The sequence below is a fragment of the Camelus ferus genome, chromosome 13 (genome assembly GCF_009834535.1).
Source record: "Camelus ferus isolate YT-003-E chromosome 13, BCGSAC_Cfer_1.0, whole genome shotgun sequence".
Lineage (NCBI taxonomy): Eukaryota > Metazoa > Chordata > Mammalia > Artiodactyla > Camelidae > Camelus > Camelus ferus.
Window position 1 is genome coordinate 22,240,890 of NC_045708.1, and position 25,480 is coordinate 22,266,369.

A 25,480-nucleotide genomic window follows, 5' to 3' on the forward strand; every position below is an offset into this window, starting at 1 on the left:
CATGTTCTATTCCTTCCCGCCTTCACTTCAGTGCTCCCAGTCCAAGACCCTTCTGCAGCTCTCACCCACTATGGATGACCCTTTGCAAGGTCGGCATCAAAGTAGGGCAGATGCCAGATGCATCCAGGACCCTGGGTATGGAGCTATGTGTCTACATATGGATATGGGAGTGTCACTGTGTATCTGCTAGTCTGTGTGGCTCTAGCTCTGTGTAAAACAGAGAAGTGTCTCTTTGTGGCACTGCATGTATTTTCCTGTGTACATCTGTGTGTACTTCTGGCAAGACCAATGTGTAGCCCTGTGTACCCATTTGTGTGAAAGTGAGTGTGGGTGACAGTAAGGCATTTGTGCATCTGTGTGACTGTGTTGGTGGACTGTCTCTCCAAGCACATCTGTATATGTATGTCTATGTGCCTGTTTGCATATATGTGCATTTCTCATGTGTATGTGGCCCTGTGGTCGGGAATCCACAGGCTAGCTGGGCTGACTCCCCTCTCGGCAGAGGCTGCAGCCTGGGGTGGGGCCCAGTGAGACTGGACTGAATCCCTCAGCCATTGACAGTCGTATTTACAGAGCTCCGAGTAGGACGTAATTGCTTCTATTAATCTTTCTCCGGTTGTTAATTGCTCACTTATCGGGTTGTGTATTATGCCGACTGTTGCTCTTAATTCGCCTCCATAGCTGCAGGTGTTTGCTGCCTTATTAACTGTTAATCGGCGCAGCTAGGGATGGAGACTTAATTGGCCCCTAGAGTGGGACACAAGCAGGCCAGCCGGGCACTGCCAGGCTCTCAGCTTGTCCCTAGAACCCTCACCTGTGAAGCACAGGTGGCTACTAGGGAAGGATTTGGCCCACTGCCATCCTCCAGCAGACAGCAGTCCTGCATACAGTGACAGAGTGACAACTGCAAGGTGTGGCCCCCACGTAATTCTACCTCCTCCAGAAAGCCAACGAACCAACCAGAATCCAGCTTTTATAGACCCTCTTCATCACCAACAGCCTTCCTCTACCCAGGATAGGAACCAATCTCGTTTATCTTAATTATCTGAACCTAATCGAGAACTAAGAGACCAACACAGAGTGGAAAGTGATTCTCCTTCTTTAACACCTGCTCTGCCTCCCCTCTGGCCCTAACAGTCAAGGCTGTTAAGGTTACAGAGACACTGGGAGAATGCAGGGCAAGAAGGAGCTTCTGCCAGAGCAGGAAGGTAAAGTTAGACCCAGAAAGGACCTCCCAGCAGATGGAGGTCTGCTGCTCCATCCCAGCCATGTCAAGGGGCCCTTCTCAGCCTTTGCTGTCACAGCTCTAACAGGAACTCACTTCCTCCGTGGCACTGCTATGTTGCTGCAGTAGTGAGAAGGTTCTCCATACTGAGCTGACTTCTGCCTCCCCCACCCCAAGTCATAGCAGAGGAGTCCCAGTTGTCCACAATGGGGATATCGAGGACCAGAAAGAGCAAAGGAGTGGCCCCAGGGTTCCCCAGTCCTCTCTGACAACAGCTCAGATATGCGGCTCTTCAAGTAAAGTTTCTGCCCTCAGTCCCCTGCTGGGCTGACCTCCATCCCAGACATCTCAGTCCTGGAGGGTACTTTCTTGGTCACCACCTCCTTAGCTCTGGTTCTTAAGCTTCTCAACCTTAGCTGCCACTGCTGTAGCCACCTCAGAACTTCTGAGACAGCAGTGCAAGGTTTCTGGAAACAGTTGACTCCATAGAGAGACAAGAATGTAAGGGTGCACATAGTGGTGGTGAAGGGAGGGAGGGTCCATGTTTCATCACCCTGGCCTCCAGCCTCCAAGAAGGACAAACAGGCAAACCACTAGTCCTCATCCTCTGCCTCGAATCCAGTCTGCCCTGACATCTGGAAGTTCTTCCTGGTGTTTCATTGTCCTGTCCTGAGCAGCAAAGGAAGCCAATTTGCTTTGGTCGGAGTCTGAGAGGAGCTGGGCTCCATGGAGGGAGGGAGTGGGCTACCATTGAGTGCCTATTGTATGCCAGAAGCAGCAAGAAGTGAATGTAAAAGTGGCATCTCATTGAACCCTCACATAACCTGATGAGTTAGGGATTAGTATCTCTATTCACAGAGAAGGAAACTGAACCATAGAGAGGGCAACTAAACTTGCCCAAAGCCACACAGACAGAAAAGGGCAGAACTGGGATTCCAGCCAGGGCTGGCATTGCCTGGTGGAACTGGTTGGGTGTCTTTGGTCAGGGGTACCTGGACAGATTAATGTAAATTGCGCTGTAAGGTGACTGGGGGTCTGGGAACCAATGGTCACTATTATAGTTCACCCACCTACCCCAAATCTAGGAACCTTAATAAGCAAAACACTCACGCATGCGCGGCCCACGTGCCCATCAGGCAGGATGAGAGAGAAGCAAACGCAACTGTCCAGGGATAGTTGCCAAACAGTTCTGGCCCCGCCTCTATGTTAATGACATGCAGATACATGTAAATTTGCACACGCAACAGCTCAAATCTTTGGGAGCAATGGGGTGGCATAGGAGCGGTTGCTATGGAAACCCAAAAGCGACCGCCCCTCTCCTAACCTCACCAGCAAGCCCATAGACACGTGCACAAAGACCCAGGTTTCCTCGCTCCAGAGCACAGAGGATCACGGAGTCGCGGAGGGTGTGACCGGAAGGACCCTCAGAGACAGCATCCTGCCCGAGGGAAGCTGAGGCCCAGAGAAAATCGCGGGGAGAGCAGAGTAGCCGGGTGCCTTCCATTAAAACCGAGGGAAGCTAGGTGGCCTTTCGGGTCCTTGGCGACTCCTACTCGGGCCTGGCAACGTGAGCCCCGCCCAGCGTTGCTTAGCAACGTCCCCGAACCCTAGTAACCTCGGTCACGCCCCCGGCAACAGTTCAACTAATCCGCTCTCCTGGCCTCTGCCAAAAGAAATCCAAGGGGCTTGTGGACTAGGGCCAAAAGGTGGATGGAGGTCATGTCCAGCTCCCAGGCTCGAAGCCGACTGAGGATTTCGAGGTTCACCTATCCAAGCCCACCCCCCGGCCGAGGTGCTAGAGGGCCACCTTATCACCCCCATTTACAGAGAGTAAAACTGACGCTCCGAAAGGAAGTCCCGGCCCATAGTACAGAGCTTCTTCCTTGAGTGCTCGGTAAGGCAGCAAACGCTCTCCTATCTCCCTAGGAGGGAGCCTTGGGCCTGGAGTTAGGGGGCGCACCGCCGTCCCCCCTACTGCCCTGTGTTAAGAAAATGACCCCAGTTGCTGCCGACTCAGAATTGAGCCGTAGGTTGCATGATAATTTGAGTAATTTGCATATAGCTCTGAGCCTTCACAATCCCCTTGGAGCAGGAAAGTTCCGGAAGGAGCCCCGCCCCCTCTCCGGTTCACCTGTTCTGTCCCTTCTCCCTGTCCCATCCCCGGCACCCCGCACCCGCACCCGCTTCCAATCCCTACGGCTAAATTCCCACACTTCGTCCCGCCCCTAGTTTGGCCTCTGGTCCTGCCGGCCCCGACCTCCATCCCAAGGCTGAGGGCCCCCTCTGCTGTCGGCCGCGGGTAGGGCAGTAGCAGAGATCATGGGGCAGAGACGGGGAACTCCAAACAACTCTTGTCCCAAACTTCCCAGCCCTGGGAGAGGCTGGTACACCGGTAGACTTTGAGAAGGGGTAGGAAGGGGTATACCCCTTCAGGCCGGGGCGGCGGTTGGGGGTGAAGTTCGGGACGTGCCAGAAGTTCTCTCCTCCAATCCAGGCCCTGCTTCTGGGCCCTGGGTTAGGCAGCCAGGAGGTAGGTAGTGCCCCCGGCAGTGCCTAGACTCAGCTCTCCGGAGGCACACATACAGATGCCTTACAACTGTAGCTGCTGTTAGGAGCTCACTCCAGGCCCCAGGCAAAGCAGCCCCATTCTGTCCAAACACCAGCCTCCAACCCCACCCTGAATATCCACCCAACCCAGGCCAAGACCCTTGGCTTTCTCTGGTATCAGTCCGTGGGCGCTCACAAGAGGAACAGAGAGGAGTCATCCTATATGGACCTCCCAACTTTCTCAGCAGCCCCACACACGGACATGCAATCAGACACACACACATGCTAACAGGCACACACACACATAGAGACTCCCATATACACATAGAGACGCCCAGATACACACAGACACAGAGACATGTAGGGATTATGATGGTAATCTCTGACTATCCAGAGTGAAAATTTTTGGTCACTGAAAAATATAAAAACCACTGCAATCTGCTCCCCTTAACAATCTCTAAGAGTCTGCTCCTTCAAAAGCCTCATTTCTCTTCCCCTCTACCCCTCCTCAAAAAGCCACATTTCTCTCTCTCCCCAGCCTAGTGCTGCCTTCTTCCACCCACTTCAAAATACTTACAAAATACTTCCAGACCCCAGCATGGCAACAGCTGTGCCCTCAGGCACAATGATGGTTCAGGACCTCAGACAAGCATCTGGCAAGGCTGCCCCTCCATGCCCAGCACTTTAGCTCTGCTATATCTGTGCACAGAAACTCACAGACACACTGGTTACCTCTACCCCTACCTGGCCAGGCCCAGGGTCCCTCCTGTCCAACCAGCAGATACAGTCTCAACTTTGCCAAATTCTTTATTAAACTGAAAATCAACACCAAACAAACTGCAGAACAGGAAACTCAAACAACTGACTCTCTCCTTCCTCTGCCCCTGTGGCTCTCCCTGGAACAGCTTAGGGTGCAGCACTGCTGAGAGAATTAAAGCCCCTCTGCTGGTGGGCAATGAAGGTCAGGTCTCTCCAACTGGGGGTTCCAAAGAGGAGTCAGGGGCTGGGCCAGGGGGCTCTGGAGCTGCCGGGGCTGGCAAAGGAGGCCAAGGGTCCCAGGGACTGCATGCAGGAGGTGGGACAGAGGGTTGGGGAAGTTGCTCCTGGCCCAGGGACCTCAGTGAGGCTTGGAGCTGATGGCTCATGGCTACCAGGGATTCAAGATGCTGCAGGAGGGCTTGCTGGGGACAGGAGGCCCTGTGGAGGTGCTGACCATGGCTGCCCAGTGCTGCTGAATAGGGATGCCAGGACTGCCACCACCCTGGTTTGGGGGGCCACTGCCCTTGCCCAGGACCCTGCCAGGACTCAGACTCTCCCCACAGTCTCCCTCTGCCTCTGGGGGGCCTCTGCCAAGCACAAGTTCCCCTTGGAGCCAGGCTGCCTTTGTCCCGGCTCTGCTTCAGGGGATCCCTTGGGGGAGGGGAGCCTTTCAGGGCCACATCTGGCCCCGAGTCTTCTGGCTGGGAGCATCTCATCTCCACTTTTCTGTTGAAGGAGACCATTTTGTGAACCTTCCCCCACAAAGGGCTGGACTCTACTGTGGCTGGAAGCCCTGCCTTGGGGAGCAGCACGGCCAGCAACAGGCTTGAGTGAGTGGCTTCCAGGCCTGGAGGAAGAGAGAGGAAGAGAGGGGAAGAGACCAATGACCTGGGAGGAGAGAATGCCTAGCCCCCAGAAGTTGCATTCTGGCTGGGGCAAGAGGTCTGGAGGTTAGGCCCCAGGAAGAGCTTTCCAGCAGTGAGATGGTGCCCATGAGATGCTGGGGAAAGTAAGTGGGAGGGAGAGCCTGACTCCAAAGATTTGCTCTCACAATGTGGGAAAGGGTTCAACTGGCTGAGGGCGGGCATGGATGGTTTGACCTTGACTGTATGCTTCAGAGTCTACTACTTTGTCCCCAGGACATGCAGCCCAGAAAGGTCAAGTTCTCTGCTTAGGAACAGGTACAGTCCACCCCTTGACCCCCAACTCCACCCCCTACCCATGCTTTCCTGGAGCCACGCCCCAGAGGCTATCCATGCACAAAAGTCAGCTTGGCCCAGGATAGCTGTGGTGAAAACATCCCTCTTTCCTCTTTTATTTAGATCTTGCTTTCAGCCAGTTGTTTGTGGGTCCTGCCTCTGTCCTGCTGTGCTTGGGTCAAATGTGGCTATTTCGTGAGTTTCTCTCCAGGGTGCCTGATTGGAGAGGCTGTATGTGTGGTGGTCAGGCACCCAGCTTCTGCTATTGACTGGCTCTGTGACTCTAGACAAGTCACTTGCTTTCTCCCTACCACCGTTTCCTCATTTACGAAATGAAGAAATGAATACTATCATTCTGATGGGGTTGTTTTGAGGACTATATCAATTAATATCAATAAAGCTTTCAGAGCACTGTCTAGCAAGTAGTAAGCAATATCCAAATGTGGGCTATTCTTGTTTGTGTTGTCATGTTTGCCTGTCTCAGCTCCCTTCTGAGATGTGCCCATCTCCAAGGAGATGGGTGACTGTGTCACCAAGTGAGGGGAGGCAGGGTCTGGGACGGGCATGGGGCACTCACCTGGGCCTCCAAGAGGTCGCAGCCTTGTGGGCAGGGGCTGGAAGGCAGGCAGGGGCAGCAGGACCACCCCAACCTGTTCCACAGCTGCCAGGCCATGGCGCTGCTTGTTGTTGAGGTAGGAGTAGAGCAGGTGGAAGTTCTGGGTGTCCCGGGCACCGTGTGGGCACAGTCTGACCGCACAGGCATCCTGCAATTGCAGGAAGGAGAGCAGGTTTAGGAACAGTCACTCTTTGCTCCTGTGAACACCCCTGGTCTCATCTGAACCTCTGAGAACCCTGTGAGGAAGAGCGTCCCCATTTTCCAGAGGTGGAAACAGAAGGCCTGGCCGAGGGTCACCCTGTGAGTCTGTAGTCACAGTGGAATTTGGACCTGGATATCTTAAACCAGACCTCTGCTCCAGAGCTGGAGCAGAAGAGAGCTGAGGGGTAGGGGAGGGGTTACCTTGGCCCGGGCTGGGCAGATGCTGGCCAGAAAGTCCCAGACAGCGTTGGGGGGGATGCAGACTGCAGAGCGGATCACTGGGGGCAGGGCCTGGGGGCAGGCAGGATGGCCAGTCAGCCTCCCAGCTTCCCACCTGCCCAGGGCTGACTCGGTACCAGCTACCCAGAAGCCACAGCCTGTGGCCAAGAGGATGGGCAGGAAGTATACCAGGAAGCCCTAAATGCCCCTGGAGACCTACAGCCCGTCCTGGCCAATCCCCTACAACTTTAAGCCCCTCACTCCCTCCTCTAAACCCTGCCCACCCTCACCCAATGCTTCAGCTGATCATTCACTCAACAATGATTCCTAAAACCCTCCTCTGGGTCAAGAGGCACCAGACCCCTTCTCCTGGTTCCTTCTTGCTTTATGCCTTGGGCTACAGGGAGTCCTTTGCCCATGTGTCTCTGCAGGAGTGGGGCTGGCATCTCATTTGCCCCTGTGCCTAGCACAGGGCCAGGAACAGAGAGGGTGCCAATGACTTGTTTCAGAATGAGTGAGTGAGTGGATGAATGAATGAATGAATGAATGAACAGATAAGGGTGCAAGTAGTTGACTAGGCTGGCCAGTGTGCAAGGGAATCCCTTGACAAGCACGGCAGGAACACCTGGATGAGCTGACAGCTGTGTCCCGAGACCAGCTGGGCCTTGACCCGGAACTGCTTGATGGAGAACATGTCCAGAGACCCTTCCCAGGGCAAATGGCTGGGCAGGGCCTCTGTAGGCCCAGCAGGCATCTGGGGCCTAGAAGAAGGGATAGAAAGACAGGGCTAGGCACAACTCAAGTCATCAGGGCCTCCCCTAGCAGCTCCCTAGTTTTCAGAGAAGGTCCTGTATCCCCAGCGTGGCCTTAGGATGGCCTTACTCAGTGGAGACCAGCAGGCAAGGATGATTAGTTCCATTGCACAGACGGGGAAACTGAGGCCCATACAAGCGGTAAGATTTGCCCTAGGCCATATGGAAAAGCCCAGGCTGTGTCTGCTGCCCCAGCAAGTGGCTTCCCCTACCCACCCTGCTGGGCTGCCCACCTTCCTGGCCCCTGCCCCACACCTGTCCTGGGGCTCCGTGGGAGGCTTCTCCCTGGTCTGGGGCATCTCTGGAGAGGACATAGGGCCTAGGATTGGGACTCTCTGGAAGGCATTGTCCCCCATCCTCCCAGTGGCTTTGAAGGAGCCTGGCATCTTACACGAGGGCTTCCAGTCTGCAAAGAGCAGAGGCAGAAGCTGACATGGAGTGGGTAGCAGCTAGGCTGAAGCCAGCCCAGGGCATTAGAAATAGGGTTGAAACTGGGTTCTTTTAGAGATGACCTGGGACACAGGTACCCCTACCCTGCCACCTTCTCCCCAGTCCAGGAATCCCTGTGGCCCCTGAGCCCCCACATTCAGCCTTGGTCTGCCCACCACCCCTGCACCCCTCCAATGTCTCTCTCCCACCCATGCAGACGTGGCAGCTGGGGTCTAGGAAGTGGTGCTGCTCTGTGGTGTCCTTGTGCTGCTCCGCGGTGTCCTTCGCCATGGCAGGCAGGGCCAGTGCGCTGCGGTCGGTGGACACCATGGGTCCCTGAGGCACAGGAGGAGAGAGGGGTGGGCTGGGAAGGTGGCTGCAGAAGTCAGCAGCCCTCCATGAGTAGGGAGCCTCGTGGATGTAGTTTTACTTTTCTAAATAATATATTCTTTTATTACAAAAGTACCGTGAACTTGTTACAGAAAATTTGGAAAATACAGCCAATTTGAAAAAATTTTTTTAAATCACCCCTGTCCCACCACTTAGAACAACTATGGATTTTCTGGGTATTCAGTATATAGTCATTTTTCTATACACAGGGTTTGGGGGGTCCTTTACTAGAGTAGCTGGGGTCAAATATTCAACCTTGCCTTTTCATTTTGCCTGTGAACCACAGCAGAACCGTAGCACCTGCCACGTGACATCGTCCCTGTAGACACTGCACTGATGAGCGGACTAGAGTGTATGCATCACCTCTGTTTCTAAACAGTCGGGTCATTGCCCGGCTTTCACTATTACTAACAGTACTGAGGACATCCTTGTGCCGACGGTATTTCCTCAAACTTTCAATTACCTCCTTAGGACGGAGTTCTCAGAAGCAGATGACAGAAATGGGGAGAATGAACATTTTCAAGACTCCTGATGCCCATTGCCAAATCTCCCTTTTCCCTCATAATAGAAACAGCTCTAAACACAAACAGACATTGCTTGAGGAAGATCTGAAACGATTTTGAAAACTCTGCTCTTGCCCTTAAAACCACCTCAAGAGTAGAGCCAAAGAACAGGTTTTGGAGTCGGACAGGGACAGCCTGGGTTCCAGTCTCCCCTACGGCCAAGTGGCCTTGAGCAAATGGCTTCAGCTTCCTCACCCAGGAAACTGACATCACCTACCTCCCAGGGCACTGTGAGGTCTGAATGAGGCATTGTTTGTGAAAGAGGCACATAGTAGGTGTTCAACAGGAGTAAAGATTGCTATTCTGAGTTATTTCCCCTCCCCTACTCTGCACCTCACCCCCTTTCCTCTCTCTCTGGCTCCTCCTTCTACATTTACATTCGGTTTATTCTGGGAAAACAGATGGGCGTGGGTTGGGGAGGGGCCACACCCCCTCAGGGCTCCTCTCTGCACAGCCAGCAGTTCTGGTTGTTGGCCTGGATACTGGTTGGGGAGGAGCAGGGATTTCCATCGGTCATATCACTGCATTTCCCCAGCGAACATAGATCAAGGGACCTGCCCCACACTCCCCCACCCTGGACACAGCTGATTAGACCATGGTGAACATCTGACCCACGGAGCACCCAACCAAAGCCAGAGCAGCCCTCTTCTGAGAGTGACTGAAGTGAGCCACTGGGGTGCTCTGATTGGCTGCAGGAGGCTGAGCAGATGGGTTCATGATTCAAGGGCTGCTGAGCCACCTTTTCAGACCACGTGGAAGATGGAGGAGCCAAGGGAGAGGAAGGAGCAGGATGGACAAGAGGATGGGGCAGATCCCCTGAGGCAAGAGGAGACTCTACCCAGACTTCCCTGGACTCCAGGTGGTTCCCTGTCGGTAGCATCCCTAAGTCCTTCTGCAGAATAGAGCAAGTCTCTGCTCCTTACATCCAAAAAGTCACTGGCTCAAACAGTGCGGCCCTCCTGCTTCCCAACCTGGGATCTGGTTGGAATGTCTGAGCTTGAGGGTAACTGCGGAGACAGGACTCACTACCACTCACGTGAGGTGCCTTGGGGTTAGGCCAAAAGGAAGCAGACCAGCACTGAGAAGGCGCTGTCACCCCCATGCTCTCCCAGACCCAGCATGGTAATCATCATTACCCTGCTTTACAGTGAAGACCCTGGGCCTCAGTGTAGTCAGGGACTTGTCCAAGGCCACATGGCTGGTGAGGTGAGGAGTGGGAGCCTTGGGCACAGACCCTGCCTGGCACCAGGTCAGGCCCCACTTACCACCAGATCCTCCAGGGTCAGCATCTGGTCCATGTCCCGCAAGATCTCGACTTCCCCCTTGTGGGTCAGTTTGGAGGCCGGGAGGCTGCACGGCTCCTTCTGTAGCTGCTCAATTATCTCCAGGCCCTGAGGGGCAGAGCAGCCCCAGCTCAGCTGGGGTCAGGGGTCTCTGACCACCAAGAGCCCAAGTGCTCCCTTTTCTCCCTTGAGACCCCTCTGCTGTGACTCTTCTTCCATGCCAGCCCTGTCCCCTCCTCCACACTGCTGCTTCTGCCAGTCCCTCTGCCCTCAGCTCTACCTCTCCATATTTCACTCATTCACCCTCCAATTCCAGCCCTGCCTCCTCCAGGAAGTCTTCTTGAACTTCACCTTCTCCCACAAGTCAAATCTGCCTCCTGACTATACCCCACCCTCTGTCCCGGGAAGAATGGTGGAGTCCAGAGAGCGCAGGCTCTGAAGGACCAGCTGCCATTCACAAAGGCCCACAAGGTAGTACGGCCTTGGGCAAGCTTCTCACTGCTCTAAACCGCAGTTGTTCTGATCTCTAGAAATGAAATTAAGAGCATCATATTAAACAGCATATGTAGAGTGTTTAGCCCGGAGCCTGGCTCATAGTAAATGCTACTTGTGATTCTTATTGGTGATCAATGTCATCCTATCTGAAATGTTTCCTGAAAGCCTGCCTCTTTCTGACAACCCCTGGAGGACAGAGGCCCTGTCCTCCTTGCAGGGCTGGCTTCATGGGCCTGGGCTCCATGCAGTAGCCAGGGCCCTGGGTGTAGAAGGGCCCCATGTTTAATGCTGCTGTCATCTTGAAATTCTTAATTATTGAACAAAGTGCCCATATCTTCATTCTGCACTGTCCCCACCAAGACAACCATTATGCAAGCATCTCCCAAAGCTGGCTCAGTGCCCACACCTTCACTGCCCCTGAGCAGTCCCCAGGGAAGGAGAGCCCCACAGACACAGGGTCTATGGGGGTGTAGCTGTGAAGTGTGGGTGCTATGGGGTCTCTCACCCAGCCTAGAGCATCAGGAAGACTTCCAGCCTTTTCCAGGGCTTCTGAAGCTCGGATGGGAGCAGGGGAACCCCACAGGGTCTACCTCCCATGGATGCTGGGTGACAATCCTGGAGTCCAGACTCTGGACCATCAACTCCAGTCCCCCCACCCCCCAGCCCAGCTCCACAGAAAAGCAAGTAGAAGATGACATCTCCCAGGGATGTAACCCCTCTTCCAGATGCTTCACCCCCAACCCCCTTCATTTCTGCTTTTTTTTTTGGTGGAGAGTCTCTCTGACTCTCCCTGGCTGCCTGATCTTCCCGTTTCCTCATTTCTGTTTCTCTCTGTCCTGTTCTCCCTGCCTCATGGTCTTCCTCCTCTCTCTACTTTGTCTCTCCAGCTCCATCCTCAGCCTTCCCCCTCCCAAAACCCCTCCCACATGTCCTGACTTGAACCAATAGCTCACCCTCTTCTCCTCCTGGTCCCGCCATCGGGCCAGCTCTTTGGGGGCCAGCTGGACTGAGTTCATCCGCACCAGGTCGTGAGGGGTGACATCTCCGTGAGCCACTTTGAAAAACAGGTCCTGCAGGGACAGGGGCTGCACCATGCCGCTTGGAGAGACCCCCACCCCGACCCCATGCCAGGGCTTCGCACCTCTGAGGGAGGCCTGGCCCAGCCCAAAGCCCTGCTCACCCAGTTCCTGGGGTCTCGGAGGTTGAACAGGAGGCTGCGGTACTTGGTCTTGTAGCGGCTATTGGTGGCTTGTGTCAGGTCGTAGAGGGCTGTTTCAATGCCAGCAGCGATGCCCTCCACCGCCTCCTCACTCAGCACCAGGTCTGGGAGCTCCCGAAGGCTGCGGGGGACAAGGGCAGTGCCAGAGCACTGAGCCCATGGGGTTATCCTGGCACTCAGCCCGAGAGGGAGACCTGGGTGAGAGCAGGGTCTGGGCCAACTCCAGTTTCCCTTCTGAACATTTTCCTACATGAAGCCATTTATCCTCATTCCAACTCTGTGAGGGAGGAGGAGGATCATTCCCCATTTACAGATGGGGTGACTGAGGCTCAGAGAAGATAAGGGGCTTGCCCGAAGCCATGCAATTAGTGGATAAGCAAGATCTGATTGCTCAGCCCATGCTCCATCCCTAGCCAGTGAAGTGGGGTGTGGATGGAGGAAAGGAAGCCTGGAGGGAGGGGAAGGCATTGATCAGGACAGGGGACAGAGCCCTGGCCCTGGATGTAACCTTGAATCTGCCACTGACTTTCTGTGTGGCCTCTGCAAAATCCTGCCCTCTCTGGGCCTTGGTCTCAACATTAGTAAATGAGAGCTCTGGGCTCAGAGCTCTGAGATAGTCCCAGCACAGAGTCTCATTGTATCTGAAAGTATTTGCTGTGGGTGAGGACCATGAGGGCCTGAACAGGCACTGAGAGCTGTCATGGCTTAAGTGGAAAGCTCGACCTTAAAGCCAGAGAGACCCCAGTTCAAATTCAGTTCTCCATTGGCTCCTTATGCTGACAAATGACCTCACAACTACAAAATGGGGTTAGCTGTACGCACAAAAGCCCTTAGAACACAGCCCTGGGAGTTGTGAGGGTACCCCTTCCGGATGTCAAGGATGTCAGGGAAGTCAGAGCAAGGCCTTACCGACTCCACAGCACCTCTTGCATAGCGCGGACCACAGTGCCCCGTACCTCAATATCCAGGGGCAGCTTCTCCTGTTGGGGCTGAAGTTGAGCTGTGGAGAAAGAGAGTCACAGGCTCCCAGTGGATGCTCAGGGGCAAGTGGAAGGGGAGACTCAATGCTGACGGGTTGGGTAGCCAAGGGAGGGGTCCCAACCTCAGGAACCTACCAGGACCTAGGGTGTCTAGGACGTCTGTCTGGGAGCCGAGCCCAGGCAGCCAGCAGCCTCTACCCCTTTGGGAAAGGACTACGGGCTGATTAAAGGGGGAGGGCGTAGGAGAGGAGTCCTAACAGGAGCTGGGCATGGCCGCTTACCTGAGTCCTCTCCCTCATCTTGTTTACCACGCTCCTCCTCTTTAGCCTCCACTAGGCCGCACTGTGGCTGGGGTGGGGGAGTGGAGTAGGGGTAAGGAACTGAGGCCTTGTCTTTGGGTGCAGCCTCCTGGCCCCAGGGGGCCACTGCTTCTCCAGTTGCCTCCCCACTCCCCCATTCTCCCTGACCTGTGCTCCAGCGAGGGAGGCCGTGTGGCCAGGGCAGAAGCACTCACCCCAGGACACTCAGCATCGGCCTCCTGAAAGGGGACCCCATCCTGCAACAGAACAAGGATGTGGAAAAGAAGGTGGTGTCCCTGGGGGGCAGAGAATGACTCCCGGGATAGTGGAAGGGATCAGAGAGGCCACCAGAGTCCCATGCTGTCCCCCTTGAGGGAGGCCACTAGAGGACCTTGGGATGGTAGGACTTGCTCATTGGCCAGGAACAAAGGTCAGCGACTGCTCTCTCCCCAGATACGAGGGGCCTGGCCCCCTTCCTCCCTTGCCCTGGCAAGCTCCTGAACTCAGCAGTGCAGAAGGAGCACACAGCCCTCAGCAGACATCTAACCCTGCCTCTGGCTATTACACTGTGTGACCTTGAGCAAGTTATAGCTTCTCTCTGGCTGCAGCACCATCTCTATGAATCAGGTGTGCAAGTGCCGCTTTCAGCAGGATTAAGTGACATGTCAGTGTAAATAACCTGTTCTGTACCTGGCACCCCTCAAGGCCCTGGGCCATTGGCGTTTCCTTCTTTCTGGGCCTCTGGGCAGGTGAGGCTGAGCTGACCTCCATCATGTCCTCCAGAACCTCCAGCTTTGGAGGCAGCGGCCCCCTAGCCTGGCCACGGCTGATGGCCCCCAGGAGACGGATCACCGCGCCAGAACCAACCTGCTGGGGGAGAAGAGCCCTTCAGAGCCCTCGCCTCACCTGTACTTGTTTACTGTCGCTCTGTCCCACTGGACTGTAAGCTGCGTGAGGACAGGAACCATGTATGTCTTGGCCTACACTGTGTTCCCAGTGCCTACAAAAGGCCTAGAAAACAGCAGGGTTCAATAAATGTTTGTAGGCTGCCTGGCCTCTGTCCCAAGATAGGAGCCTGTATTCACTCCCATCCTCTCTGTTTCCCCTCTCACTCCCAGCCACGTTCAGAGTCAACTGGACCCTGTACTGAGACCCTTCTCACCCTTTTCACTAGAGATGCTGCTTATCAAGGGGACAGATTCTGAGTCCACTTTCCATTCTTCAAAGCCCTGTCATGCCCCTTTTTGGGGGTCACCGGCTTGCTCTTTGCACTTCCCCTGAAGCAGGCACATGGTGAACATGTCCATCACCCCTCTATTGCCTTTTGGAGGAAGCCCTTCAACATCATTTCAAGGTGCAGAGAAGTTTGGGGTCTTCTAATGATCTACAGAATCTATTCTATTCCCCTTTTTGCTTTGGCTGCTAGGAAGCTTAGCATTAACTTTGAACCCAGCAGCTATACCTTTCCAGGATTACAAGGCAAGGGGTTGCTGTAACAAGATTTCCCCTTCTCCTTCCCCTTTTCTTGCTTCCTTTAGGCTTTTATCCCAATTTAAGTATGTTTTTATTCTTTTAACTTAAAACAAACCATGGGGAATTGTTTTGAAAGCAAATGGGTCTGAACACTAATCCTTGAATGAATTATCATGAATGGTCAGGTTCCAAGGTTTGGGGGAAACTGGAAGTCTGAGATTCAGCATCGTAGGGAATGGGGAACACTAGGAAGCTCTGGACTAGGGTAGGCCATGAGGGGCTGGGATTGCCTTTACTGGGGAGGACCCCTCCCACCCCACCAGACCTCAGGAGAAGGAGGAAGAGGAATAATAAAAGCAAAAACCTACATAACACACATGCTTCACCCCATGGGGCATTTTCACTGCCTCCTTGGAAAGAAAGAAGACACAGAGATTAGAAATCAGAGGACCAGTGACCCCACTGCAGGGAATTCACAAGAAGACACCCACACTAAGGTGAAAGATGTATATTTAGTGTTCGCTGGGTTGGCATTTATAACAACAAGAAAAAAACTGGATATAATCCAATGTCCATCAAAAGGGGAATGGGTAATAATTGGTGATACATCATACTATGGATTTTAATTGGCCATTAAAAGAAATGAGTCATAATAAAAAACTAATATTCATTGGGGGCTTATAAAGCAGCTGGCCCTGGAGGAAGTCATACCTGATCTTATCAAGGTCTCAGAAAATACCAAGAAGTATGTACAATTTCTATCCCCATTTTCCAGATGCAGACACTGAGGCTCAGAGAGGCTCTGAAAAGTCCTGTAGCTAAGTGACAGAGCTAGGATTAGAACCTAGTTCTGCCTGACTCCAGGGCCCAGGCACTTAAATGCTGGGCTATATGGAAAGCACTGACAGATGTGGAAAGATTCATGGAAAGATGTCAAGGCATATTATTTGGGGAAAAAGAAAAAAATAGGTTATGGAACAGTATCTGTTGCATAAGCCCATTTATGTAAATATATATTTATAGATGCATAATACAGGTTATCTCTTGGGAATGAAATTCCAGGGGGATTTTCGCTTCTACTTGTAGACACTTGGCTATTTATGTTATTCAAAGTGAGCATGTGTTTCTTTTACAATCAGAAACATATTTTTTAAATTAAAAAACGAGTTCAGAACAATATGTGTCGTGTGCTACCATTTGCGTTAAAAATGGAGAGAAGGAATTTTTAATTTGTATTTGCTTGAATCTGCATAAAACATCTCTGGAAGTATCTACAAAAACCTTATAATAACAGAGGCTGCCAGCAGGAAAGGGACTAAGAGCTGGGAAGGAGACTTTTTGGTTTTTGTTTTTTTTTTTCTTTTTTAAACCATGGGAATGAAACAGCCTTTCAAAAAAGTAAATTGAGAAACGGGGGAATACAGAACACAGGGGACATCTGGGAAGGAAAACAGGAAAGATATTAAGAATAGTCCTTCACAGTTTAAAACTTTTTGGCTGGCCCCCGTTCTCAGGGGTCCATATACTAGCATATGAGACTCTAAAACATCAGACAGCAGAATCAGATCAGCAAAGACTTTAGATACTGGACTTATCAGACTGGAGTACGACATATGTATGTATAATATGTTTAAAGAAATAAAAGGAGATGTCATACATACAAGTGAAGGGCAAAAAATATATATAGAAAGACCAACCAGATTTGGTTGGGAACCAAACACAACTTCTAGAAATGAAAAATAGTATAATAATAACTATTAAAAGTAAAAGTCCTCTTCAGCAAGTGATGTTGGGAAAACTGGATAGCAGCATGTAAATCAATGAAGTTAGAACACTCCTTCACTCCACACAAAAATAAACTCAAAATGGCTTAAAGACTTAAATATAAGACAAGACACAATAAATCTCCTAGAAGAAAACATAGGCAAAACATTCTCTGACATAAATCTTAGCAGCGTTCTCCCAGGGCAGGCAATGGAAATAAGAGCAAAAATAAACAAATGGGACCTAATTAAATTTATAAGCTTTTGCACAGCAAAGGAAACCATAAGCAAAACAAAATGACAGCCTACGGAACGGGAGAAAATATTTGCAAATGATGCAACTGACAAAGGCTTAATTTCCAGAATATAGAAACAGCTCATACAACTCAATAACAAAAAAGCCAACCCAATCCAAAAATGGGCAGAAGACCTAAACAAGCATTTCTCCAATGAAGACATATGAATGGCCAATAGAATATGAAAAAATGCTCAGTATCACTAATTAGCAGAGAAATGCAAATCAAAACTACAATGAGGTATCACCTCACACCAGTCAGAATGGCCATCATTCAAAAGTCCATGCAATAAATGCTGGAAAGGGTGTGGAGAAAGGGAACCCTCCTACACTGTTGGTGGGAGTGTAGTTTGGTGCAGCCGTTATGGAAAACAGTATGGAGAGTCCTCAAAAAACTAAAAATAGACTTACCATATGACCCAGCAATCCCACTTCTGGGTATATATCCAGAGGGAACTCTAAAGTAAAAAGATATGTGCACCCCAATGTCCATAGTAGCACTATTTACAATAACCAAGACATTGAACTAACCTAAATGTCCATCAACAGATAACTGAATAAAGAAATTGTGGTATATTTATACAATGGAATACTACTCTGTCATAAAAAAGAATAAACTAATGCCATTTGCAGCAACATGGATGGACCTAGAGATCATCATTCTAAGTGAAGTAAGCCAGAAAGAGAAAGAAAAATACCATGATATCACTCATATGCGGAATCTGAAAAAATAAAAAAAGGACACTATGAACTCATCTACAAAACAGAAACAAACTTGCAGACTTAGTAAACAATCTTATGGTTACCAGGGAAAGGGGGTGGGAGGGGATAAATTCAGGAGTCTGAGATTTACAAATGTTAGCCACTATATATAAAAATAGATTTTTTTTAAAGTTTCTTTTGTATAGCACAGGGAACTATGTTCAATATCTTATAATAACCTTTAACAGAAAAAATACAAAAATGAATATACGTATATATATATGCATGACTGGGACATTGTGCTGTACACCAGAGACTCACACATTGTAATTGACTGTACTTCAATTTAAAAAAAATTTTTGAAGTCAATATATAGGTTTAATAGCATATTACATACAGCTGAAATAAGTTAGTGAACAAGAAGATAGATTTAAAGACATTATCCAAAATATTCACAGCACATACTCTGTTGAAACACCATCAAAGAGACACAAAGGATAGATAGAATGAAAAGGACTAATTTCACTTTGGAACTAAAGTTCCAGAAGGAGAGAGGAGAAAGAATTGAGCAGTGGGAGTATTTGAAGATAGATGGCTAAGAATTTTCATGAATTGATAACAGATAATTGAGATTCAAAAATCTCAGTGAATTTTCAAAAGTTAAGAAAAAGTAAATCCACACCTAGACAAATCATAGTGAAACTGGTCTACACCAATGATAAAGAGATCCTAAAAGCATCAAGAGGGAAAAAAAAAGCTAACATTTTAATAGCACTGAAAAGATGCTACCAGTGTTCTGAATGTCTTCCATGTTAGTTCACTTAAACTTCATCAAACTCTATGAGCTAGGTACTGGTACTATATTATTGCTCCCATTTTACAGAAGGGGAAATTGAGGCATACAGAGGCACAGAGAGGTTAATCAGCTTGCCCACTGTCATACAGTTGGTAAACCAAAGATCTAAGATTTAAATCAAGGCAGTCTGATTCCAGAGGCCACACCGTTAACTACTAACCCTATAATGCTGCTCATCAAAAGACATTTTATCTACAAAGGAATGGCAGTTAGACTAACAGCTAACTTGTCAATAGTAATATGGAAGGCAAAACATAGCAGAATGATATTTTCAATATGCATAAAGAAAATATCAATTGTGGAACAAGAAAAAATATTTTTTGAGAATAAAGGTAAAGATATTGAGAAACCAAGAAAGTTATTATTTTTCTTGATAATTTAATTTTTCTCAATAAACAAGATGTTAAAGGATGAACTTGAGGCAGAAGGAAGGAGAAATGATCCCAGATAGAAAAGCTGAGATGCAAAAAGGAATTCTGAGCAAAGAAAATGATAAATTTATGTTGTTAAATCTAAATAAACTGATTATATGAAACTATAATATTTGTATAATTTGTGGAATTAAAAAAATAACTTAGGACCAACTTACTAGATAACAACAGCCCATAGATTGGGGAGGTGCATACATGAAATCAAAGCATTCTGAGATCCTCATATCATTTCAGAGAAAGATAAAAATAGTAACTACCTTTATACTTATGAAAGGTTAGGTATTTGTGTTAACATTGCTAAAACAGCCACCAAAAGAATATTAACAGGGCACAGAAAATTTCCAAACTATTAGAGAGATAAAAAAGGAAGCAGAAAAACTAATCGATCTAAAAGAAGGTAAGAAAAAGGTGAAAAGTATAGAAAATGCAAGATATATGCAAAGCACAAAATAAGACAGTAGGAATGGATTCAAATAAATCAGTGACTACAACAAGTGTAAATGGACTAATACTTCAGACGAATATAAAAATTATCAGACTTTTTAAAAAAAGAAAATCCAATTACAAGATATTTATAAAACTTATTTCTAAAACACAACAATGCAAAATGGTTAAGAGGAAAACATAGAGTAATATGTGAATGAGCAAATGCTAACCAAAATAAGGCTTTGTATCTCTACTAATATCAGATAAAACAGACTGTAAGGCAAAAAATAGAGGCAAAGACCTCATTACATAATGATTAGCATTTTCACCAGGAAGCTATAATAGCTCTAAATGTATAAGCATCCAATAACATAATCTCAAAAAACATCAAGGAAAAATTGACTAAGCTATGAGGAAAAAGACAAATCCACCAGTAACAAGAAATTTTAATGTATTTCTCTAACTACTGCTAAATCTAGCTGACAAAATAATCAGCAAGGATAAAAAAGATTCAATGAAAACAATGAAGAAGCTTAATCTGTGTGCATGTATATAGAACACTGTTCTTATCAACTAGAACATATGTATTATTTTCAAGGACACATGTAACATACATGAAAATTAAGCACAGCCTGAGCCATAAAGCAAATCTCAATAAATTTCAAATGACTAGTATTTTTTAGACCAACACCTCCCAATTAAATATAAATGTGAGCCATATGTGTACTTTTAAGTTTTCTAGATGCCACATTAAAAAAAAGGAAAAAGAAACAAGTGAAATTCATTTCATATTTTATTTAACTCAACATATCCAAAATATTATCATTTCAACATGTAATCAATATAAAATTATTAATGAAATTTTAACTTTTTTTTGTACTGAGTCCTTGAAATCCAGGGTGTGTTTTACACCTGTAAGTACATCTCAGTTTGGATTGGCCAAGTTTCAAGTGCTCACTAGACACAAGAGGCTAGTGGCTACTGTATCAGACAACTTAGATAAAGATGACTTTCTCAGAACACAATATGATTAAGTTAAAAAGCAATAATAAAAAGAAAGAGAGAAAGAAAAGAAAGAAACCCCTATGAATGGAAATTAAGAAATACACTTTTGAAAATGAATATATGTGTATATATATGCAAGACTGGGACATTATGCTGTACGCCAGAAGTTGACACATTGTAACTGACTATACTTCAATTAAAAGGGAAAAAGAAGAAATACACTTCTAAATGACACATAGGCCAAAGAAAAATTGTAATAAAAATTATGAAATACTGAGAATTGAATGATAAGACTATATATTAGAGTGTGTGGATACAGCTAATACGATAATTAGAGGCTTCTTTATAATTTTAAATTACTTTATTAGAAAGGAAAAAGACATAAAATTAATGAAATAAGCATCATTCTTAAGATATTATAAAATTAGAGACTAAATGGAAAGAAAGATGACCCTGAAAACAACCATACAATGGAGAGGATCAACAAAACCAAAAATTGGTTCTTTGAAAAGACTGAAAACACCAGACAGTTCTCTGGCAACATTAGGGAAAAAGGTAAGGTACAACTAGACAACATTTGGAATGAGTAATCATGAGTGCACAGATATTAAAAAGATTAAAGGCTACTGTGAAATACTTTATGCCAACATGCCAATAAATTTGAAAACTCAGATTAAGTAGATACATTTCTAGAAAAATATAGCTTAGCAAAATTGAGTCAAGAAAAAAATATTTTGAACTGAATAAACCTACAATCATAGAATAAACTGAGTAGAGAAGGAAACATCTTCCCTAAAGAAAACACCAGTCCAAACATTTTTTTTATCAGTATTCTACCAAAATGTTCAAAGAACAAATAATTCCAATCTTATACAAATTATTGCAGAAAACAGAAAAGGAGAAGACACTCTGCAATTCTAAGAGGCTGCAAAACCTGACCACTTATTTGCTGTGTGACCACTTATTTGCTGTGTGACCCTGAATTCCAGTTTTCTTAATCAGCAAAACAAAGTTACTAACATTGACTTTTAATACTATTGTGAGGATTAAATATGAGATGATGACGTCTGTGAAGCTCCTGGTATACAGTAAGCACTTAAAAGAGCTATTCTTAGGCTGTTCAACTGCTGGAGACACATTCCTCCCTCACACACTTCCTGATGCTTTGCAGCTGCAGACAAAGTACCCAAGCCTGGGAGCCTAGGTGGGGCCGGAGGAGTTGTGTGCCTCCCAAGCTGTGATGGGCGGAGCAGGGGCACTGGCAGAGCTGCCCTCCCATGTCCCCTGCTATCCCATCCACAGAGTGACTCCAGACCTCACTGATCACTCACTGTGGGACTCAGGACAGAGAAGAAAATGGTGTTTCAACCCACCTCCCCACCTCCCTCCAAGAGTCTCCAACTCACACCAAAAGAATACAACACAACCAACCTCTCAGCTTCCCAGCCATTTTGGGGCCCAGCTGATAGAGGCGGCAACTAAGATTCAGAGAAGAGAGATCTCTCTAAAGTCACTCCATTCTAAGAAGCAGAGCCTGACCTTGAACCCGTCTATCTGCCCTTGACATGGGCCAAGCTGCCTCCAGGAGAAGGTGCCAGGGCCCTGAAAGGGGCTCCAGTCCAGCCAGGCACTATGCCCACGCTTGCCATGCCTGCCCACGCCCCACTCAGCCCTGTCCTCAACCACCTGCCCGTCCCTGTCACAGCCCAGCCTCAATTCTTCTCCTGCAGCTGGCACCAGTTGCCATGGCAACGGGTTGTTTGGGAAGTTGTGGGATGACAGGCGGAGCCACAGAGTCAAGGATAGGGCCAGGAGGAGAGAGCAGCCGTGAGCTGCTTGCAGTGCAGGCAGGCAGGCAGGCACCTGGCTCCACCACCCCTGCCCCCAAACACTGCAGACCCAGGAATCCCAATTCTGGGCATCTGGCCCAAATACATAATCTGAAATGGGGAGAAGCCAGATGCACAGGGATGTTCACCCTGGCAGTACTTAGAGCAGGACAAAATTGTATGTCAATAACAGATAACATTTTTGAGTATTTTTCTTATACCAGGCACTGTGCTAAATGTCAAACACACGTTCATGTCATCTCATCTACTCCTCACCACCACCCTTTGGGTAAGTTCTTTTAACACCCCGATTTTGCAGATGAGGAAAATACACTCCAAAAGGTGAAGCTACTTGCACAGGTCATTCTGATAGTGGCAAAGCCAGAATGAACACAAGCTGTTGGCCTCTGGGCTTTGTGCTCTTTTTTATTTTTATTTTTTATATGTTTTTTCTTTTTTGGGGGAGTAGGTAATTAGGTTTGTTTGTTTGTTTTAATGGAGGTACTGGGGATTGCTTGGTCCTGCGTGCTAGGCATGCACTCTACCACTGAGCTATACCCTCCCCCTGGGCTTCGTGCTCTTAACTACACAATAGTATTTGGAAATGAGAAAAGGAAGTCCTGGCTTATCCTCTGGTCCTGTTAGTGCCGGCAGACAGCTATGATGCAGGGTCCAGGGAACACACAGATTCAGCAAAACAGTATGTACCAACTTGGAAAGATCTTCAAATAATTTAGCACTTGAAAAATAAACAAAGTAAAAGTCCCAGAACAATGAAGCATAGTATGAGCCTACTTATATATAAAAAATTGTGATCAATATATAGACGTTCATATATGTATAGAAGTTCATAAAAAGGAGACTAGAAGGATGTTAACCATTAACAGTGGTTATTTCCACACAAAGGGCAACTTGGCCAGGAGACATTAAAAGGGATTTCTGCATTCCGTGTTAACAAATTCATTGTAAAACAGTTTTTTTAATACCTAAAAAGTCAAGTTATAAATTTTGACACACGTGATCCAATTTCTAGGCAAAGAAAAGATATCCATGCATAGGAAAAAGATGGAAGAAAGGACATACACCAAAATGTCAATAGGAGATAGCTCTAAATGCTGACATTATGAGGGTTTTTGTTTCTTCCTTATTTTCTATGATAAACACTTACTAGTTTTTTAACTAAAAATTAATGTTTCTGAGTGATGTTTGCAAAGACAATGTAACAGCATTTCTAATGTAATTATAGTATCAAATAGTGGTAAATCACACAAGCAGCTCATTGGTTCCTATCCCAGTTCTACTAATTTGCTATCTGGTCTTGAACTAGTCATTTCACCTGTCTGAGCCTCCGTGTCCCCATCATTAAAATGGGTATATAGCAATAGCATAGACCTTGTAGCGTGTTAGGAAGGTGGGAAATAAAGTGCTCAGCACAGTACCCACCATGTGGTAAGGAAGCCTGGTGCTATTACTGCTGTGATGCTAATGAGGAATGTGTACAAGTGGGTAAGCTCTCCAAACAGACTGCCTGGGTTTGCATCCTGGCTCTGTCATTTACCAGCTGTGGGACCTTGGGCCTGTAACCTTACCTCTCTGGGCTTCATGCAAAGAATAAATCAAAAGCACCTAGCATATAATACATATTCAATAAATGTCATAAAAAATTCAACTACGTGAGAAATATACATCAAAAACAGGTAATGCCATATTCTCCCTTGGTGTATAAACATGTCAGCTATGATTATTAATCAAATGACAGTTATTATTAGCAGTAAAGGAACAATGGAAAGGGAAGCAGTGAATGCAGGGAACATGGCCAGGAACTGACTCCCTTGCTGTATGAGCTTGGAGAAGTTTGTTAACTTCCCTGAGCCTCAGTTTCCCCATCTGGAAATATAGGACTAATGCCTATCTCACAGGGCCATGGTGACACCTGAGGAAAAGCAAATTTAACATGAATGAACCTTACCTTGTGCCTTATGCTGTGCTAGGCATGTTATTTTACACCATCATCACATTTAATGCTCAAAACAACACCATTAAATTGGAATTAGTGTTCCAATTTTACCAACAAGGAAACAGGGAGGTTATAAAATATTCCAGAGTAACTCAGCTAGGAAGTGGGCAGAAATAAGATTTGAACCCAGGACTCCCTGACTCCAAAAGATAATGATGCCTTTTCTATCCCAACTGTTTAGACTCAGCTTACCAGTCTGTGGCAGCCTCCTGGGCTGGGGTCCTCTGGCTGGTCCTGGTTGGAGTTGTCTGAGCCTCTGTCAGCGCTCTCGTCCTGGTCATAGGGCACTGGGCCCCTTCTCAACTTTTTAGCACGCCTGCAACTTCTCTGCCCCGTGGATGGGCCTGAGCTGGCCTTGCCGGCTGCAGGCTCCTGGGAGCTGGTGGGGTTGTCAGTGGAAGCAGCAAGTTCCTGCTCTGGCCTCGCCCCCGACCCCGGCTGAGCCTTGACCTCCAGCTCTTCCTGGTTGTGCGAGGCGGCAGGGCCATGATCATCGCCAGCTCCCACAATGTGTTTGGCTTCTTGACACTCTGTAGAAGCCTTTCCAGACACTCCCAGGCACAGTGCAGGGCTCAGTGGAGGATCCCGGGCAGGTGGCCGAAGGGACTCTCCTTCACTGGGCAGTGGGGACCCGACAGGGTCACAGGGGCTGCCTGGCTGGGCCCCAGCCCCTGCAGTAGGCAAATATTCAAACTTCTTAGTCCCTGAGGCACATCCCACCCAAACTTCACCTGGATCTCCAGGCCCAGACCCAGTGTCCTTGGAAGAGAGAGGATTGCAAGGGCCTCCCACAGACTCCATGTCAGCACCTTGTGGGGGACCTCCCACAGACTGGGGCTTGTCCCCACCAGGGCTCTGATCAAGCCACAAGATGCCACCAGCCCGCTCCCCACCCTCTGAGTGGGCCTCACACTTCCTGCTTTTCTTTCCTGCCCCCACAGAAATGCTACAAAGATTCCTGGGCCAACCTCCAGCTAAGATGTCGTGCAGAGAAATCTGGAGCCTCTTGGGGGCCTGAGCCCTCCCCTGGGCAGGCACTGTGGGCATCAGGTTGTGGAGCCTGGGGCCAAGCACCCAGTCCTGGCTCTGTCTCACAGCTTGCAGCCCCGGGACCACCAGGTGGTCCTGGGCCTCCAGGCTGGTTCCACAAGCACCCACAGCCTGGGAGCTGGCACCTCCATGGGCCTCTTCCCTGAAGACCTTCTTCCTGCTGCCAGCCCAGACTGGCACCCCAGAGCTCTCTCCTGGAAGGTTTAGTACTAGGCCTGACATGGAGTTGGTTTCTTCCACATCCTCCCAGAAAAGCCCACAGCTGTGGAGGGGACTGAAAACAGGATCTTCTGTGCTGGAGCCCTCTGCAGCCGCCTCCTGAGACATGTCTGTCCACCTACTGGGGCCCAAAGCAGAAGGCAGGCCCTGTGAGGAGACAGAGACTTCACCATGGAGG

The 25,480-nt window shown here is 48.4% G+C and overlaps 1 protein-coding gene across 2 annotated transcripts in view; it reads right to left on the reverse strand.

The window, feature by feature from the left end:
- Positions 1 to 4,563: 4,563 nt before the first annotated feature.
- The window catches only part of SPOCD1 (SPOC domain containing 1), a 65,598-nt gene continuing 44,681 nt past the window's right edge, over positions 4,564 to 25,480 (reverse strand). Inside the window, exons 4-18 of one of the 2 annotated variants that reach the window (XM_032495788.1) lie at positions 24,226 to 24,704; positions 15,078 to 15,119; positions 13,927 to 14,106; positions 13,452 to 13,493; positions 13,219 to 13,285; positions 12,867 to 12,957; positions 11,919 to 12,078; positions 11,692 to 11,808; positions 10,226 to 10,351; positions 8,217 to 8,343; positions 7,834 to 7,984; positions 7,392 to 7,527; positions 6,749 to 6,838; positions 6,308 to 6,494; positions 4,564 to 5,378 (exon numbers count right to left, since the gene is read on the reverse strand). In XM_032495788.1, coding sequence (XP_032351679.1) covers positions 4,735 to 5,378; positions 6,308 to 6,494; positions 6,749 to 6,838; positions 7,392 to 7,527; positions 7,834 to 7,984; positions 8,217 to 8,343; positions 10,226 to 10,351; positions 11,692 to 11,808; positions 11,919 to 12,078; positions 12,867 to 12,957; positions 13,219 to 13,285; positions 13,452 to 13,493; positions 13,927 to 14,106; positions 15,078 to 15,119; positions 24,226 to 24,704 — 2,639 coding nt within the window. In that variant the 3' untranslated portion in view covers positions 4,564 to 4,734. Of the gene's footprint in view, positions 5,379 to 6,307; positions 6,495 to 6,748; positions 6,839 to 7,391; positions 7,528 to 7,833; positions 7,985 to 8,216; positions 8,344 to 10,225; positions 10,352 to 11,691; positions 11,809 to 11,918; positions 12,079 to 12,866; positions 12,958 to 13,218; positions 13,286 to 13,451; positions 13,494 to 13,926; positions 14,107 to 15,077; positions 15,120 to 24,225; positions 25,450 to 25,480 lie in introns of both variants that reach the window. The other variant, XM_032495787.1, reaches the window with a different exon arrangement.